Source organism: Haliotis cracherodii, unplaced genomic scaffold (genome assembly GCF_022045235.1).
Source record: "Haliotis cracherodii isolate W230 unplaced genomic scaffold, xgHalCrac1.p SCAF_5, whole genome shotgun sequence".
NCBI classification, from domain to species: Eukaryota; Metazoa; Mollusca; class Gastropoda; order Lepetellida; family Haliotidae; genus Haliotis; species Haliotis cracherodii.
Window position 1 is genome coordinate 16,819,246 of NW_027266308.1, and position 21,199 is coordinate 16,840,444.

A 21,199-nucleotide genomic window follows, 5' to 3' on the forward strand; every position below is an offset into this window, starting at 1 on the left:
GAACCATCGTTTAATTGTCTTATGAAAGCAATATCCACTGTCCTCCTTCACCGTTCGGATCCTTCATCGACTCCTCAACCTTTTGATTCAGTTCCGGTTCGAGTTGTCTCCCGTTCGACCCCTCCCGGCTCGGGTGGTTAGGCCTCTACTTCGGGTGATCCCAATATCCAGGCTCGACCAACTGACAGTTCACGCCCGTCAGGCGTTCTTGACGATTCCGTGTCAACGCCTTCCTCTGTTGGGAGTTATGAACCAGTTGACCCTGAATCAGTCTTGCATTGGATAGCTGATAAACTGCAGTTACAGCGGACAACTTAGGCTGCGGATAGGTTCTCTGGATTCGCAGTTCCATCGGCTAGTTCGTCCAAGATTACGCTCCTTCCAAGACCAGTCTTACTGGACATTAACTCTAACCTAGACAGCCGTTTCGCGTCCTTTCGTCGACTTTGGGATCGTCTTTATATCCCCTGCTTCATCCTTGAAGACACAGGCACTCATGGCATGTCCTCTATGGTCATCTCCCCCCGAGATTGACGTTGATCGAACGATAGGTATGTTACTAGCAAAAAACGCTATCGAATGTCTCGGCACACTTCCCACGACCCCCGGGTTTTATTCCCCCATTTTTCTTGTCCCCAAAAAGGACAGTTTAAAACTACGACTCATTTTCAACATGAAGACTTTCAACGCTACGTACCTCGAAAGCCCACCACATTTTCGCATAATATCGACCGCGCTCCTTCGTACGCTCATTCATCCCGGCGATTATATCATCAGTCTCGTGCTCCAAGATGCTTATCTGCACGTTCCCATCCATCAGGAGCACCGTCACTTCCTCCAGTTCGTTTTTTCAAGACAAATGGAAGGTGCTCCTGTTTGGAATGTCTTCGGCTCCGTGGCTTTTTACCCGCTTGACCCGACCCATCACGAAGTTCCGACATCTTCGCGGGATCGTGTCCGATTCTTATCTAGACGACTGCATTCAAGATCATGCAGATGCCGTTTTCCTCCGTCTACAACTCACCTTCACAATGCGTCTTCTCAGACAACTCGGCTGGCTAATCAACGAACAAAAGTCGGAACTCATTCTCACTTAACGTCTCCAATTCATAGGAGCCCTGTTCGACACTCGGCAAGGTCCAATGTTTGTTCCCCACGACTGATGGTAAGATTCAATGTCTCGTACCGTTAGCTCTCAAACAGCCGCTTCAACTGCGCCAACTGCAACAACTCCTGGGCCTCTTAACATCGGCGCAGGCACTCACTGTACGGGGTTGACTTCATTTGCGACCTCTCCAATGTTTTCTCGTGCCCATTATCAGGATCAACGATTGCCACACGCAGATTTCTCTACCGCTCAATCTCCACCCTCATCTTTAATGGTGGCTGGTCGCGTCGAACGTTTGCTACGGGGTCTCCTTGACACCATTCGCCCCGTCCCTCCATCTGTTCGTCGACGCTTCAACCGTCAGTTGGGGTAGCAGGGCGGTGGTCTGACGTAGATCGTTGCCTTCACATCAACAATCTCGAGTTCAAGGCAACATTTCTTGCGATTTCACATTGGTCGGACCTCCTCCGGTCCTCCTCCGCGGTGGTGTGGTCCATCAACATGATGTGAACCACGAAGTGGATGTCCCTACTCTCACTTGCTCTTGAGTTCTTTTGTCTCATCGTCTCCCTCAACATACATGTCCCCGCTCGGCACATTTAGGGGATATCCAATGTCATAGCAGACTCCCTGTCCCGACCAGACAGACCATCACCAACCGAGTGGTCTCTTCGTCCACAATAGTTCCAATGGATTTGTGAACTTTATTCGGCCCCGGAAGTAGACCTCTTCGCCAACCGCTTCGACGCTCAACTATCCTGATTCGTATCTCCCATCCCTGACCCTCGGGCTTGGGAGCACAACGCGTTGGCGATCATGTGAGAAGGTCTCAATGCCTACGCTTTTCCCACGACAGTGCTCCTTCCCCGGGTCCTACAGATGGTAGCAGCCACCGATCACCTGTCTCTGATTTAGTTCACGCCCTATTGCCCAACGCGCAACTGGTTCCCCACGTTGCTAAGGCTCGCCGACGAATGATTTCATTCGACGACCTCCGACCAAGCTGCTAGTTTGTGGCTTCCTTTGTGGGACCTAAACGTTATTCTTCAACACCTGGTTTCCGGTGATTGCGAACTACTGACGAAGAAGAATTTCGAGACAGTTACGTTGAAGACCGTTTTTTTGTTGGCTTTGGCCACTGCCGCACGGGTTAGTGAAATTCATGCTTTGGATGTCACTAGAGTCCAGTTTGACAGATCTGGAAGTGGCGAAGCGTTCCTGGGGCTTCGTTGGGATTTCTTGGCAAAGAACCAACTGCCCGGACAACCGGACCGGCTATTTAAGATTCCCCCGCTCTTGGCTATTGAACGACCATGAAGACCTTTCTTTGTGCCTGGTTCGGGCGCTTCAAATATATCTTGATGCGTCACGCCTCCACAGACGTTCCCGGAAAAGACTTTTCATCCCCTTGTCAACTGCGTCTACATCGGAAATTTCTGGGACGCTGCTATCCTTCTGGCTCCGCTCCATCATTCTGCAAGCGTATACTTTTGTCGGGCTGCCTCCACCTAAAATGTCAAATCCTCATGAGACTCTTGCAGTTGCGTCCTCCATGGCCCTCTACAGTAACTGCACCCTCTCAACCATCATGAAAGGGTGCTTTTGGAAGTCTGATACTGTGTTTGCATCCCACTACCGTTGCGACATTTCTGTCACAGACGTACAAGGGCTCCATAGGTTCGGTCCGTTGGCTGTCTCGCCCCGGTTCATGCAGATAATAAACAGTTATACAGAATATATCATTGAACATTTACGTGGTATTAACTGTTCGATTTTTCCCAGGTCGAGTCCCTTTTGGAAGGTGGGTTAGCTCGTCTGTAGAGACTTATTCGTCTAATTTACGAAGTGACCAATCGGTGCAGCCAATCGTATACATTCAGTCACAATCCTACAAGGGCTCAACAAGTTCGGTTCGTTGGTGTTGGCACAACACCTGTCTCGCTCCAGTTCACGCAGAACATAAACTGTTATACTTCGTAATCCTTGCGGGTTACAATTGTATATACAGAATAAATCATTAAACATTACGAGGTATTACATGTTTTTTGATTGTTCAGGTTTCCCAGATTGAGTCCCTTTTGGAGGGTGGATAAGCTTGGTGTAGAGACTTTTAGTCTTAATTTACGAAGTCACCATTCGGTGTGGCCGATCAACAAACAAAACAAACACAACAACAAAAACGATTGGTGTACAAACCTTTATTCCGCTCACCTCTGCCTAAGGTATTTGTGATGTAGGGTTTTGGTTCGAAGGTCCATTGCTATGGAATATTGTCGATCGTTCCTCTTCTCGTTTTTGGTTCGCTTCATACACTCAAACGTGTTTGATAACCGTGACGAAGTGTTAAAAGAGTTACCAAACCTAACGCACTCTATGGTCCATGGGAGATAGTTGCTGTGTTTTGTTGATGATCACTACAGCCAGTGAAAGATTTGTCAGTGCTCTGTACAGCACTTGGTGAAGGTCCCGCCTTGATGAACTGAGGTATTTGTTTGCAGTTATTTCCTGTAGAGAGAACGCCACTGTCAAGCAGAGCATACTACAGTACTTCCATTCTCTGCTTGTTCATCACCATGTGTCCACATGGATCTCACCTAAAAACTGTCTTGGACGCATGAATATGGATTATTAACTGTGGATGGGACCATCATTGCAACAATCACAGACAAATGTCCTGCCCCTGATAATCTTATCAAGGAAATTAATTGTACTTGTTCCACAACTTCAAGACTATGTTCCAACTGCAGTTGCTCTAAGAAGAGAATGCCCTTTGGTATTTATTGCAAGTGCAAAGGCTACTGATTAAACCCATAACCTGTGGCTTGAAGGTTTTGCTACTTGTTTAAATTTGACATTGCAATTTCTTACTTCATCTCAGGTTATCTTCAATTGCTGGTGACTTGTGACTTACAGCAATATGTGTGTACTGATGGCTGAAGAAGTACTAAGTGCTATGAAAAAGTGGTTAGTTATATATGTAGAATGATTTGGGGATATTAACAGGATATGCACTGGGCATATCATGAATTAGATCCCCAATAGATATACTTTGAACTGTACTAATGTTACTTAAGTCCCTGGAATCATATATATATATTATGTATCTTATGATCCTGTTCAAATCATGGAACATATCAAACAAGCATGTATATAGAATGAAATAATATTTTCAGTCAGAAGAAATCATTGTCATTTGGTTGTAATGAGAAAATGGTTTAGAAGTTGTAAACTTTAATCCATTAATTAAAACCTTTGAAAAGAAAGGTTGTAATAGGCCCTTTATGTAAAGTAATAACAATATATTTGGTTTTAGGAATTGCAGTTGTTGTTTTTTTTAACATTAATTACTTCAAGGACAAGGTTTGTTTGAACTCCTGCCTCCAAAAATTATTCAGACATTATAACATTATACTCACTCTGTTTCATGCTGGAGTCAAACAGATGTTACGAAAGTTAAACAGCTTTTGCATCTCCTTCTCTTTCCTCCAAATAAAGCATAAAACAAGAACTCTTTCAAACATTGCAAGAAACTGATGATAAAGCAAGTATTACAAACTATTATTTATTGAACATATGCAATGTAAGTAAATTATTGAAATGCATAAGATAATAACTGAAATAATAAACTTTAAGTTTCATAACATAATTTTCTATTGAAAAGTCAACTGAAGACGACCATCTTGAATTCAAGATGGCCAACATTGAATACATGGTAAATAAAAATAAATATTTTGGATTTGATCAAGGTAGGATTCCTAAGAAATGGCAATACAGACTAGAATGAAGAACCAAAACAATATTATAACATGAAGCCATGACAAATGTATTCCTACTAATTTTGTATTTTGTTACCTAAACCGAGTAGTCAACGTCATGAGAGTAACGACATGACTGTTCTCACCACCTCTGACCTGTCCTTCTTCCTATCTTTGACCTCAGTGATCAGGTTGAGACATTCTCAATATGTATATAATATGTGACACAGTTTAAGAATTGACCTTCACTTTGTGTGAGTTCATTGGAGTATGAACCTTCATAGAGTGAGGGCCAAACTGTATGAACGTCGGAGCTTGCGACATTCATACAATGTTTGGCCCTCACTCTATGAAGGTTCATACTCCAATGAACTCACACAAAGTGAAAGTCAATTCTTATAATTTTTTTATCACAATTTCTTACCTCAAAGGATGTAGGCCAAGATCTAAACACAATTTTATTTAGTACGTGTGACTTCATGTTTACACTGACAGCCATACAACAACCAGCTATATCGCGGAGTAAACTAGTTGCTCAAAAAGAGAGGTGACATGGGCGTATGGATGCACTACTTGCTCTTCAGGAACATCTTACGCCGCACATGTGTTGAAATCATATCCTCATTAGATGAGAAAGGTCTGTAAAGAACTACCTCAGTAAGTCAGTCACAATGACAGCACGTCGTAATACATTTACATCAAGTACAAGACGTCAAAATGGCTGACACGATAAACGTGACGGGGGAGATTTCCGAAGTTGTTAATGAACCTGTGGCGGTTACATGTGTTAGTCATCATTGATCAACTGGCCGATTATTGAAAGGTGAATAAAAATACGTCAAACAGACACTAAGGTAAATTCATAGATTGCTGGAGACGGTCAATGTCAGCCTAGGCATGGATTGAGTCGATACTACGATAGTTTAGAAGTGCATTTCTTTGTTTGTTCATTAGGATGGGCTGTAGCGTGGATATTCGTGAACAATCATGCAGTCACTCTCTCTGACCTTTTTCAATGTATACTGAAAGAATAAAGGTTCTAAATGATCACAAAGAACGTTTATGTATGTTTTCGTGCTAGGGAATTCCCAGGGTTTCCCCAGGAATGTGGAAGTAGTTCGTCAGTGTTTACGTCATTTCAAGAACACGGTCTCGTGAAAAATGTATGAACGTCAATTTCGTGGTCATGTGACCGACCTCTCGTCCAATGGAAAAGCCGTTTATCGTGTAAACTTCAAATTAAAAAATTATAATGAAATAATCTTCTTCTTCTTCACCTAGTTACGTAATTAGACACTTTAACATGATCAATATTTATGAATTTCAGTGACTGAGACCAGTGAGGTAAGACTTGTGGTGTGGGTAATTCACTCTGTTTTCTTATAAACCACAGAAACTGGTGCTGGAGCGTCAAGCCACCTTTCCTGTAAGGGAGACAACTCCTGTTGACACTGGGCAGTACAACAATGCTGAGGCACAGAAACTGAAGGATCTTGTAATGCAGAGAGATAATGAAATCAGTATCCTTTGAAATGTGATCAGAAAATTATTGATATAGTATCTGTTATCTTATCTAATTCAGTTTAAGCATTTTCTTCAACTTAATAACAACGCGTGTGGTCTGATGTATGGTTCCTGTAGGAATTGACAACTTGGAAACGATGGCTTGCAGTATATACTGTTTTACTTTATACATGTAGATATATACATACAAAAGACACTATGTGCCAGGTCAGCACATAGTGGTTGTGGTTGTTGTCTTGGTGCCCCGGAGCACCCAGCCTAACCCTAGCTAGGCTAAGGGTAAGACCTTTCTTTTCTCTTTTTCAATCTCGCTGGACCAAGGCTTATATTGGAAGGTCACCTGACATTTAGTAAGTAATAAAGATAAAGGTAAACAGTAAAGCATCAGTGACATACTTGCACATCTCGTTCAGGATGGCAGACGGTCGATGTACACAAAAATGGGGATTAACAAATAGGATTAGCATCTTATAAATAACAGCAATTAAGTGTTTCTTGGCTGATGCATGTCATCGATCCCAATTGTATGGATCGATGCTCATGATATCAATCACTGGATTGTCTGGTCCAGACTTGATTATTTACAGACCGCCGTCATATAGCTGGAATATTGCTGAGTGCGGCGTTAAACAACAAACCAACCAACCAACCTACCTGGCTTATATGAATACAGCTCCCTGTTACATACCCCGGTTATTATAAAGTGATGGCCCTTTAATCTAATATAGACATTCCCAATAGTGATTGTCTGGAAGGTGGGATTTCTGTACTAACCTGGTTCACATAAATGAGGTTTAACTGTACATATATTTTGAAACAATTTTGACTTGGCAAAACATGGTCCTGTCATGGTAAACAAAGAACAATGGTAAAAGATATACCATCAACATGTATAACTATCAATTTAGTTAATGAAATTTGAGTTAGTGAGGTGTCATTGTAGTTGAGTGGATCTTTAACTCAGGCCAGACATCTTGGTGAACATGCTGAAGAAGGAGAAGAAGAGAGCCGCCGATGCCATCTCCCTTTCAGGGTCACACCGAGGGTCCAACATGGCCGCCACTAGGGGAAACAGGATGACAAACGGGGATGACACTCAGAATGGTTACAATTCTCACAACTACTCCAGTCATAGTGCCACAGACAATCGGTACAATGAAAGTCAAGGAAAAGCTAATGCGTGGGCTGAGAAGGCAGAAAGGACCAAGACAAAGATATGTGAGTATCAGATTCATGGCTAATTTAACCATAGTATATTGTCGAGTACTCTATTTTCGAACAACCCCTATGTTTGTAACAGCCGTATTGGTAGTGATATGCCACATTTTAACAAGAGGTGTGATGTCATCAAAGCTGCCAACTTGAGAGTGCACACGTTTGGCCTGTCAACATTGGGTTTATGTGAAGTACTGTATACGTGTCAGAACATTCTGTCATCATTCAGAATTTTGGTGTCCATGTCATGATGAAAAGGAAGAGTAAAATAGTGTGAACACTATAATTTGAAAAACATTCATATATTGTGAATAGGTTTGAAACTTTCAATTACTTTTTTAAAAACACAAATATTCCTTTGATTGTACTCACCTTTTGGGTGTAGAAGCCATGGCATTTAGAAATTGCAAGGTTTATAAAATATCTTCAACACATAAGATGATGCTGCTTTATTATTTTCATTCGGAACAGGTCGATTAACTTTGTTTCCAATAGACAGAAATCTGATAAGTTTGTCTTTATGCTTTGCTCAGTAATGATGAGAATTTAGAAGCTTCCACATTGATTGGCTGATTTTGAAAGTTAACTTGATGTCACCTTCTGTGCAAGCACCCTCAGATCTTCATGCAGAGAGGTATTCATATCAGATTTTTAATTGATTAATCATATTGTACATGTATCTTCATCAGTCATATATATATCATCTGATCAATCATGTATCACCTACTGCTGAAGAAATATTCAGCAATCCTGAAGAAAGGTTTCGCAGTCCTTTATTATCAGTTACTCGTAAAGAATATTTATCCATGTGTTGTTACTTAGTGGGGCGGATGTCCATGGGCCGACAGGAGGCATTTGACATCTTCATGAGAGACTACGAGCAGAACCAGAAGATTGACGAGAACAAGAAGATACTCAAGCAGAGATACGCGGATGCCAAAGTATTCGGAGAAAACCTTAATAAAGCCAAAACTAGAATCAGTGAGTGATATTATTATATATTAGAAACAAACTTTTCATGAAAGGACAAATCCTATTAAGCATTCCACTCGCCCTTGTCAAACTATTGCAGCATTTGGATGTCAAAATGTTTTTGTTCATATTATTGTTGTTGTTGTTGACAAAACATGACAAGCTCAGTAACACAAAATATGGCAAGATCTTTTCCATATTTTCCATTATTACATTTATATCAATTATTATATATATTCTTCTGTCTCTGTGTTTCAGACCTGTCCAAGAGTAAGATTGAGCAACATCGAATGCAGCTGGCAATGCAAGGTAAGGGAATGATTCTCTCTCCTGCCAGTATGTTATAGAGACAGAGAAGGAATGGGGAACATTTCACTAGTAGTGGTGTGATAATTAGACAACCCATCATTGCATTGAAATTATCAGTGCCAAATGACCAATACATTATACATTAATACTATAGAGTAGCGACCAACCCTTTAAAAGGTGATTATTTAACCTTTAGCCTGCTGAATTGTTTTCACACTTCTTACCCCTACCCACAGTAGAACAAAGCACAGTCAAATTTTTCTTCACAAGATGTCATTTATGCATTAGAAAATAATGGTTGTGGTGATTTCTTTTGGTAAAATGCACATTTGTGTGTCAAAATTTAGTAGATCAAATAAATGGCTCTAAACAAGTCAGTTTGCACATTGCAATGCTCATTTTATAAACAAAATCAGTGTGCTGATATATTGACAACCTCCATACTGACAATCATGCCATGTGATATCTCAAAATCTGCCTGAATGCCTTAGGAACTTAATTTAATTACAGGTATAATAATATGGTATTAATTAATGTAGGTATAATATAATGTATGAAAATTTAGTAAATGTGATCCCATCCTGTTAAGGAAACAACAAATATAGAATAACATATTTTAAAAATTACTATGACAACACCAACATTCTTGTACACCAATTTGTTTTAGTTGAACACATGAATTGTTCTTTCATATATATATATGAGCTTGAGAAATTTCTTTTATCCAATATGGTGGAAGAAATGGCCTCCAAGATGGTCACCAATACAGGAAAATGACAATATTTCGTCTTCACTTCGTAATGTATGAGAAATTTAAATGTCAAAATTTAGGGTTCGACCAGGAACTCCATCTATTGTGTTATCGTCATATAAAAGATAATTATCGCCTATGTTATGTACTATAATTGCTGATCATATTGACTTACTTTGAAGTGTCAATGTGAAGCACTTATATGCAACTGCTTCAATATTGTAAGTAACTCATTACCAAATCCACTATTTTTCTCCATTGCGGTAAGATACATTTAGTCTCTGCCACCAGTGCCAGTGTCACTCAAGCCTTCAAGTTCATATGACATATGATCTGTCACTGCAGATGAGATGAGTGTATATATCTGCAGCCATATTGTCATCTGAAACATGTATTGCTTGAAAGCATCATTTAGTGGGAACATTGTAGCTGCCTTGTCAGTGTTGGAGGCCTGGACATAGCCTGGGTCATCCAGGGTGCTCAAAAGTATGGCAGGAGGACAAATGCTTTAGGGACATTTCTTGGGGGCTCAATCCAAACTGACAACTTCTTCAACATTTCAACATGTGTCAGCAATGCTATCTTCTTTGAATTTATAACCTGACATCACCATAAGAATATCACGTTTCGCAATGTTCTTCTAGATCACACTTACCAGCGTGCAACTGCCTTACACGATTCACTTAAAAATGAATAACAGAGAATACCCTGTCTCGATTATCTCAGCTCAGTGCAATTATGCTATTGAAGCTTGGGTCCAAAGTAGTATATTGTTAACTTACACAAGAATGTGAGTTCAAATAATTTTCATAACATCTCATCCTTATCATTATCTCAGTTAATATTTAGTCCTCTAATATGATCTCTGTCTTCATATTAGAGGTGGGCACACTCTACCCCACCCACCCCTTTCTTACCCTCTAAACCATTTAAACAGTTTTGGTACTTGGTGTATCTTACTCTGAGATGTTAATAATACAACAACATCAACACCAAGCAAGAGCTTTAAACATGTCCATTCAAATATGTACATTTCTATAATCCTTGCTCAACTCTTGTTTGCTGCTCCATTTATCAAAGCAAAGTGATAAAATATTCAGATAATCAAGTATTTAATGTCTAAATGTCTTTCGATTGGACATAACACAACAGTTGACATTTCTCTTCTGACTTTTCTACACTCTTGCTGTAACGATTGTTACGACAGTAGATACATGTAAACGTACATTGTGTTGACTCGCGAGTGGGAGGAGGTAACTAATGAATTCTTGTTATTCTTATTATGAAGAATCATGTATGTAATTACAAATATAATCATAATAGTGCACTCCTTGGGTTTTGAGAGCAATAGTGTATTCATAAATATTCTGATTTATATGTCAGATTATGAGGTTCAGACACCTTTATGTAGTCTTTGAATGGCATTTAGAAGTGATACACTTAAAGAAGAGAATATATGGATGTAACTTCTTTATTATGAGAAACATTTCAGAGTATATACTAACTCCTGAATGAGGTAAATTAATGCTATGAAGCAGAGAACATATATATTGACCTGTGAGAACAACAAAAGTAATAAGATACCAAAAGTAGAAATAGAGATTACTACACCAGTGTCTGTCAGATACCATTGATCTTACAACGAGTTGTTTCAAAACGTATCTAACGAGCGAAAGCGAGTTAGATACGCTTTGTAACAACGAGTTGTAAGATCAATGGTATCTGACAGGCACGAGTGCAGTAATCTGTTTCTTACACACCCTAAAATCGCACCTTTTTAGCATCAAACCGATGAATTTTGTCTATTCTCATGATTGCAGTAGCGCATTAATACATAACACCTCTGTCATAAGTGACGCCATCCTATGTGCTGCTTACTACTCATAAATAATGTGACCCTACACAAAAAAGGTTTCCGTCATATCTGTGGATTATCAAGGCGATGATGAAAATGCATACTAGACATAAACCAAGAACACGCTGGGTGCCGAGTTGAAAGTTTACACCTCAAAGAAATTACCAAATATGTACAACAATGTTTACTTCCGTATGACATCACTACCGGTGACCGACTTTTATAAAATGGCGTGTTCACTGACAACAGTACGCGGGATTTCCAGAGAAGGTTTTCATTGATTGAGGGATCGTATACACATAAATGTGTCACGTAGGTAATCAGAATCATTCTGACAATCTGCGTACTGTTATTTGTTTACCATGTTTTCCAATGTTTCAAAGAGAATTAGTCAGAAATGCAGACAACTACCGTCATCGTTGTGCGTGATTTAGCATCAGTCATGGCGTCACACAGGACGGAAACTTTTACGGCTTCTGTTGAATTTACCACATCATTGTATTGTATATATGTGTAATTCCATAATTAGTGCAACGAGACTCTTCCCATGAATATTCTCAAACGCGCGGAGCCAATGTATGCAACAATTAGTCGAAAGTACCTCTAAAAATGCTACACAGTGTAAAATCTGAATTTTGCTTTGTTTACATTTCAGCAAGTACAGTTTTCGTTTCCATACCTAATTTATTTCGCATGATTTCATCTAGATAATTTGCATTGGTGACAAAGACCATTTATCCATTGTTTCGAAAATGTATGAGGAATTCAGGGATGCATGTATAGCAGCTGAGTTTGAAATACACCTGATCGAATAGGCGTCTCATAACCGTCATTTTGTAAACAATCCAATATGGCGGAACGTACACTTCGGCGTTCGTATATGCGTATTTTCCAAAACATTCTAAACGATTCTAGGCTTATCAGCGACGTTTCAGAATTGTCATTAGTGATGTGATACCCGTGATCACTAATATGCTAGTTTTCTACTTTAATTATTCGAGTTAATATCCGATATTTAGATTTCTAAACACACAGTAAATATTTATATAACGCCGTGAATTGTGATTTGGCGAGATTTACAATGTACCTAACTTTCAGTCACTTTCAGTAATTTTGAATTGCCTAAAATGACAGTAAATGATTAACAGAAGGGGGAATTCAAAACTGTGAAGATTCTGCGTGATGTATTGTGAATTTTATTCGATTTCGAAGTGAGGGTTGAAGAGAAGGGACATATGTGTCGCTGTGGCATCCAGGGGGTTTACACTCTGAAAAAACGATAATGTTGCCATAAAAACAGACAATGTAACTGATAATAATAACAAACAAACTCGCAGACGAGGACGAGTTTGTTTATTTTTATTATTAATTACACGGTCTTGCTGTTCAATACAGACGTAGGTGAACATTCGACTGAAGCACGAGCTACTTATGAAAGACTTACACTCAGGAAAGTAGTCCGTCATCATCTGACCCCAGGTCATCACCATGGAGTAGCCAATCACGGGCCTGGAATTTGATCTCACACATGTTTGATACCAGTTATCTCAAATGGGTTTCTCACCCACAGGTGTGTAAGAAACTATTAAAACAAGGGATGCCAACAGTTAATTGGCACTGATAAGTGACAGCGGGACTTAAATTATCACTTATTGGAAATAGGCAATAGACAATGGGCAAACAGCAAACGGGAGGCAGGGGGTAATTAGCACTTATAGGTACATGTAATAGCAATGGAAATGGCAATGGACAAATGGAGGCCAGCTGGATAATTAGTACAGACAATAATCAAAGCAATAATAATAAAGAAACTACAAAAAATAGGACTCAAAGATCAAATAATAAACTACATCCAGGACTTCCTAAACAATCGTAAAATAACCGTGGGTATAGACCAAACGCTATCGGACCAATGTCCCCTAGAAAATGGCACTCCCCAGGGCAGTGTCATCAGCCCCACACTCTTCAATATAATGATAAATGATCTATTCGAGGGCTTATCCCCTAAAATAAACACATCTAAATTCGCGGATGATGGAGCCCTCTGGATCCGCACAAAAAGCATTGAAATGGCCCAAAACCTACTTCAAAAATCTCTAAACAAAATACAGCAATGGGCTGACAAATGGGGCTTCTCCCTTAACTTGGAAAAAACTACAGGAATAGTATTTAAACACAAAAACATGAAACCCGCCTCCCCAAAACTCCAGCTAAACAACAAACCAATCCAATTCCTAATACAAACCAAATTCTTAGGACTAATTTTCGATGAACATCTCTCCTGGGACGCTCACATAAATAACCTAATAACTAAATGTAGCAAAGATGTAAATACGCTAAGATGCCTAACTCACTCAAACTGGGGGGCCTCCAAAGACAACCTCCTCTCACTCTATATATCACTTATTAGATCTTAAATAGACTACAGATGTGCTATATAAGACACCCTAAACCAATCCCTAAGCAAAAAACTAGACTCAATCCAATATCAGGCTCTAAAACTAATAAAACGCACTCAACATGGCACCTCCTATACTTCACTCCAGGCCTTAAAAGGAGAAATGCCACTAAATCTACGTAGGGAACAATTAACCCTAAATTTCTGGGCCACATCTCAATCCAACCCCCTAATCCAAAACCTAATAAACAAAAATATCAGCCCCAAAAACCAAGCCCTAGCTCGAAAACACTCTCTTCTTACTCCAATATTCCAAAGAATAACCAATTATTTAAATGAACACCAAATAAACAATCTGAAACAAAACTGTAAAAAATCAAATATCTTCACCCCAAAACTTAAAACACCCAAAATAGACATAACATTAGCTAGCACAATCAATAAACAAACCGACCCAAACATAGCAAAAACCACCACACTAGCATACATACGTGAAAATTGGCAGAATTGGTGTCACATTTACACAGATGGATCCTCAGATCGATCTCCAAACACACAGGTTTTGGAGTCCACATCACACAACCAACTAAAGCCACACAATCCTACCGACTCCCAAACAATCAATCAATATTCACGGCCAAACTAATGGGCATGGCCCTTCATAATCAACAATCTAAATAACAACAAAAAATCCTAATACTTACTGACTCGCTCAGTGGACTACAAGCCCTCCAAAATAAAAACACCCAAAACCGCCCTAAACTAATAAATCAAGTACAAAAAAGCTCAAACGATTTAACTAAGGCAGACAAACAAATAGTATTCATTTGGATCCCCGCCCACGTAGGAATATACGGCAATGAAAACGCCGATAAATCAGTTAAACTATCCCTTAAAATCCCAGAAATAAGCTTTAACCTACCCATCTCCAAATCAGAAATTAAAAGTGTCAACAAACAAAAAATCACCAAAAAACGGCATAACTTATATCTAAACTCAAATAGCCTAATCAAAAAGGTTCTCAAAAAACCCTAACCAAACCAAAAATTCTACATCCGTCCAAAAAAATCGACAGAGTAATCACTAAACTCCAAACAGGACATACCAACCTAAATAACCACCTCAAAATAATAAGAAAACATGCAACAGGAACCTGCCCACATTGAAAACAACAAGCAACCCCAGAACACGCACTCATACACTGCACCCACTACCTAACACACCGAACTACACTACAAATCACCCTAAATCTAAATAAGGCTCTTACTCTAGAAGCAATCCTAAACCCACAAAATAAAATAGAAAAATTCAAAGCCTTAGGCGTATACTTAATCAAAACATGACTAATAAATTGCATTTAAAACCCCAATAAACTACCAAAACCAAACCACATAATCAAACTAACAAACTTCCATTCTCAGCTACCTTAGTTCGCCCCCCAAACCCTCCTGGCATTTTTTCCAAATCTCAAAATTTCCAAAATTCTATATAAGCAACCACTAAAACAACCCTACTGGATTGCCAAACAACTTTTTCCCCTTTTTGGAAACACATTAAATGGCTTGGCCGGGCCTGTGTGCAAAATACGCTGCAGTTGGAAAGCGCATGTAAAATCTCCAATATAAGTAAGTAAGTAAGTAATCAAAGCAATAAATCCCAAGCACTGAGCAGATAGGTTCCCTGTCGCCAGTTGTTGGAAGACAAGACTTTGGTGGCTTCCAACATGATGTTATGGTCTTGGTTCTTGATGATGTGTTTTGAAATAGCGGATTCTGTCTATTGTGTTGACAGAGGTCTGATGTTCTTAAGTCTTGTATTTAGGGATCTGACAGTGTCTCCAATGTATTGGTGACCACAGTTGCAGGGGATCTGGTATATACATCCTCCTGGGTTGAAATCTGCGCTGCTGGTGCCTCTGCCATTGGCTCGGAGACTGTAAACTGTTCCATTTGTCCATTGCTAATCACCTACTAGCATCAATATACTGTTGGCTTCCCTTGTGAAGTTTCCACCTTTGTTATCTTATTACTTTGTTTTTCTTACAGGAAAATATATAGCATTAATTCACCTGATGAAGGAGTAAGTTTATGCTCTGAAACATTGTGTTCCTCATAATAAAAAAATTGACCATATTTCCTTATATGTCTTGAGACCACAGTATCATCTGCGTGTCTATTTTGAGGTGAAGGTTACTTTGATCTTGTGCACATTTTTTGTTTGTTTCTTCGTATATTCTATAGGGCTTAACCAAGCATACCCAGAACTAGTAATGATAGTTGTGTGTGCATTTGTAGCATTTTTTATACAATTTATGTATTAATTTAGATCTTGACCTTCAAAGTGACATTGACCTTCAAATGTACCTCTGTGGTTTAAATAATGATTGATTTTAGGCAAACCCTCAATAATATCCTATATAGAAAAGGTATTTGCAAACGGTAATAGGTATGTGTTGCATAAATCTATTATTAAATGAAATTAACAATGTGAATAAAAAGAAACATGCACATTTTGACAAAATGGGGGGTGGGATAACATATTACCGTGTCGGCTGATTATGAGATATTAAATGGCTTGGTTGATAATACTAATAATTCATTACGGTTCTTTTTCCAATATTTGGAAAATGACAATAGAGCAAAGATCACCATATTTTTGTTTAATTTTACTATTTACTCAATTGGTGAGAGGCCATAATTAAAAAATGGTAATAATTCAAGTCTCCTCTGTGTAACTATCACATAAATGATAAATATAAGGACTTAATGCATACACTAAATCTTTTGGGGACCTTATTTGATTTTCTCTATTTTTGCAACCCCAAAACAGTATCTGCCACCAAAACATTTGACTACAACCACCATTTTCTAGTCTGTTGGATACAAAAACAAGTTTGTTTTGTTCTACTATGGGAAGTGGTATGTTGGCAGTTTGAGGGTCTGGCCACTACTCTACTACAACTGGATAGGTTTGGTAGAACTAACAACATTTGAAAATAATGATACTTACTTTCATTTTTCATTTATCAAAATTGCAAATTCAATGCACTTAAATAGGATCTGGAGGTCACAATGGCTGCTGGCTGTGAATTCTACATGCAGTTCAATGACCAATTTGACAGCAATGCTTACCATCAACCACTGGTTTTAAAAGAAAGACCCATTGCTGCTGTAGTGAGTATGTGTGTATTCCCAACTCTCACTGCATACTCGGTTTCCTATCTCTCCTTCAGGTCTCGCCTGCCCTGACAACCCCGCCCCCGACGAGGTCGAGCAGAGCTTACGAGACCAGATGGAAGATGACAAAGCTGAGTGAGTACATAAATGATCTCATATGTTGCTACTGTCGTTGCGGGACAAGCAGAATGGCGAGTTGTGCCTTCTTGTGGATAGTTTTGTGTCTGGTTTCTGTCTTGGCACAATCAGCGATATAGTGTAACACGTTTTCCACTTGTCATGTGATTTGTGACACAATTTTACATAAATATTTTCTTAGTTATTTTCTCTAGTCTGTCATACAGATCCTGAAACAAATATATCTAATACAGCCCATGCAAGTCAAGAATAGTGGCAACTCTAGATTTACTGCAGTTTCTGAAAATGACGAGAGTCAGCGATCAATCCACTAACCAAACAGGAGCAACAGGTGGCCCAGTCGCCTAAGTCACCGTGATCTGGTGTGCAGAGTTGCATCCCTTGGACACGCCCGAAACCTATGATTGTGGGTTCGAACCCCGGTTTGCCCCGATTATGTTTCTAGGTTTGTTAGAACCATACCCGTGCTTGTGGGTTTCACCGACGTGGTAAACGTCTAAGACCTGCATCCCTTCAGGCTTTCCTCCCACATTAAGCTGACACACCACAATATAACTGTAATACTGTTAAAAGCAGCGTTAAACCCAACTCACTCACTCACTCACTCACTTAGCCACCGAGACTTCCACAAAAGTGGAAGACTCTGACAACTGGTAGATCTAGACTTTTTTTAGGATGCGTCGGTGGCTGAGTGGGTTAGATAGCAGACTTTGTGTGCTGTCGATAAGGCTCCTCTCTTTGGGAGTGCTGTCGATAAGGCTCCTCTCTTCGGAAGTGCTGGCGATAAGACTCCTCTCTTCGGGAGTGCTGGCAATAAGGCTCCTCTCTTTGGGAGTGCTGGTGATAAGACTCCTCTCTTTGGGAGTGCTGGCGATAAGACTCCTCTCTTCGGGAGTGCTGGCAATAAGGCTCCTCTCTTTGGGAGTGCTAGTGATAAGACTCCTCTCTTTGGGAGTGCTGGCGATAAGACTCCTCTCTTTGGGATTGCTGGCGATAAGACTCCTCTTTGGGAGTGCTGGTGATAAGACTCCTCTCTTTGGGAGTACTGGCGATAAGACTCCTCTCTTTGGGAGTGCTGGTGATAAGACTCCTCTCTTTGGGAGTGCTGGCGATAAGACTCCTCTCTTCGGGAGTGCTGGCAATAAGGCTCCTCTCTTTGGGAGTGCTGGTGATAAGACTCCTCTCTTTGGGAGTGCTGGCGATAAGACTCCTCTCTTTGGGAGTGCTGGTGATAAGACTCCTCTCTTTGGGAGTGCTGGTGATAAGACTCCTCTCTTTGGGAGTGCTGGTGATAAGACTCCTCTCTTTGGGAGTGCTGGCGATAAGGCTCCTCTCTTTGGGAGTGTGGGTTCAATTCCTGGATGGGACTCAATCCAAAAAAGTATGAGAATCTGAACATTACTGAGAAAGTGTTGTCCCAAATATAACATTTGTTATATATGATCTTGGCAAAACGTAGTATTCATACCCACCACCAGCAGATCCTGACAGCTCATGAATGCATCAAAGTGATGCTACATGTGACCTTGATTTGTGTTAAAAACTAATAAATAAACCTGAACACTGAGAGAAAACTATCTGCTCATTGTGTTAAAAGTTGAGTTAGAATGGAAATTGTCAAAGTGGTGCAAATTAGTGATATGCATCTGTCTTTAGTAAACTCAATTGCTTAAAGTGAAGTTGAGCCAGGTTTTACAGATCTTTTAACAAAGATAGTCGACTCTTGTGATTGCAGATACAAGGAGACATTTACGCACCTGCGAACAATGAAGACAGAGATCGAGCACCTGCAGCACCTCCTGGAGAAGTCCAAGGTCCAGCTAATGAAGGACTTCGAGCTCTGGTGGGCAGAACAGTCTGCTAATGGCCTGGTATGTTGGGGTGTACTGGTGCCAGAACAGTCTGCTAATGGCCTGGTATGTTGGGGTGCTGTGTGGTGGCGGAACAGTCTGCTAATGGCCTGGTATGCATGGGTGCTGTTGTGGCAGAACCGTCTGCTAATGGCCTTGTATGTTGGGTGCTGTGGTGGCAGAACAGTCTGCTTATGGCCTGGTATGTTGGGGTGTACTGGTGGCAGAACAGTCTGCTAATGGCCTGGTATGTTGGGGTGTACTGGTGGCAGAACAGTCTGCTAATGGCCTGGTATGTTCGGGTGCTGTTTGGTGACAGAACATTCTGCTAATGACCTGGTATGTTGGGGTGCTGTGTGGTGGCGAAACAGTCTGATAATGACCTGGTAAGTTGGGGTGCTGTTTGGTGACAGAACAGTCTGCTAATGACCTGGTACGTTGGGGTGCAGTGGTGGCAGAACCCCCTGCTAATGGCCTCGTATGTTGGGGTGCTGTGTGGTGGCGAAACAGTCTGATAATGACCTGGTATGTTGGGGTGCTGTTTGGTGGCAGAACAGTCTGATAATGACCTGGTATGTTGGGGTGCTGTGTGGTGGCAGAACAGTCTGCTAATGGTCTGATATGTTGGGGTGCTGTGGTGGCAGAACAGTCTGCTAATGGTCTGGTATGTTGGGGTGCTGTGTGGTGGCAGAACAGTCTGCTAATGGTCTGATATGTTGGGGTGCTGTGGTGGCAGAACCCTCTGCTAATGGCCTCGTATGTTGGGGTGCTGTGTGGTGGCGAAACAGTCTGATAATGACCTGGTATGTTGGGGTGCTGTGTGGTGACAGAACAGTCTGCTAATGGTCTGATATGTTGGGGTGCTGTGGTGGCAGAACAGTCTGCTAATGGCCTCGTATGTTTGGGTGCTGTGTGGTGACAGAACAGTCTGCTAATGGTCTGGTATGTTGGGGTGCTGTGTGGTGGCGAAACAGTCTGATAATGACCTGGTATGTTGGGGTGCTGTTTGGTGGCAGAACAGTCTGCTAATGGTCTGATATGTTGGGGTGCTGTGGTGGCAGAACAGTCTGCTAATGGTCTGGTATGTTGGGGTGCTGTGGTTGCAAAACAGTCTGCTTATGGTCTGGTATGTTTGGGTGCTGTGGTGGCAGAACAGACTGCTAATGGGATGGTATGCTTGGGTGCTATGTTTGCAGAACAGTCTGCTAATGGTCTGGTATGTTGGGGTGCTGTGAGGGCAGAACAGTCTGCTTATGGCCTTGTATGTTTGAGTTCTCGGGATGTCTTTGTACCGTTTCACAAAGCGATTTTAGCGCTACAACTGAATATACTATACAAAATCAGTGTAATTCTTGCAAATTCTCTACCTCTACCTCTATTACATCTTTGCCATAAATCAGTCACTTCGCTGTCAATTACACACAATTAGTTGTTCCCAATATAGCACTATAGCAACCCAATCTATGACATGCAAAATGGCGGGAAACCTCACTTCTTTCCTGTGGTTGCTTTCCTATGAGTCAACACCTATTGTTCTAACTGTAACTATCTAGCACTTGGTATTAGTCAAATTAATCTAAGATTATTCTATAAGTTTTCTTAAATAGACATATTAAGTCTATATCAATAGCTGCTTATTGTAGTGACGATCGTACTCACGTAAGTATAAGCTGGTGTGAGGTGTTTGTAAGGTCGGCATGGAGTTTCCCTCTTCTTCTGCTTGTAAGAAGTGTCGCCATTTTATGATCATGGGAGATCTACATATCTACTGCTGGAAGTGCAGAGAGGCCAAATGTACAGATGAGGCAAGATGTGAGCAGTGCACCACTCTATCTAAGAAGGCCTTCACCAAGTTACTTGAAGCTTTGAATAGATCCATAAGATGAGAAGCAGCCAAGAAGAAAGTCGATGTCATTACGGCTATGGACTCTGAACTAGCCTCTGACTCTATCTCAGCGCCTCTACCAGCTACTCTGGCAAATGAATCATCTCCTGTGTTCCCTATGAACTTGATTGAACAACTCTTCAAACAGCCGATAGAGATGAGGGAGTGTATGTTTGAGTCCGCTTCTCAGCTATAGCTAAAGACATGGGGGACAGACATCTGTTTCTCCCACAGCCACGGCCGTACGGCCTACCCCAGCTCCT

At 40.7% G+C, this 21,199-nt stretch overlaps 1 protein-coding gene across 1 annotated transcript in view; it reads left to right on the forward strand.

Moving 5' to 3' along the window:
- Window positions 1–21,199, forward strand: part of LOC139442440 (kinesin-like protein KIF6) — a 92,492-nt gene that overhangs the window by 31,933 nt on the left and 39,360 nt on the right. Inside the window, exons 13-18 of the mRNA XM_071223250.1 lie at window positions 6,257–6,383; window positions 7,357–7,605; window positions 8,425–8,583; window positions 8,833–8,883; window positions 17,120–17,198; window positions 18,937–19,072. Of these exons, the coding sequence (XP_071079351.1) occupies window positions 6,257–6,383; window positions 7,357–7,605; window positions 8,425–8,583; window positions 8,833–8,883; window positions 17,120–17,198; window positions 18,937–19,072 (801 nt within the window). The remainder of the gene's footprint in view (window positions 1–6,256; window positions 6,384–7,356; window positions 7,606–8,424; window positions 8,584–8,832; window positions 8,884–17,119; window positions 17,199–18,936; window positions 19,073–21,199) is intronic.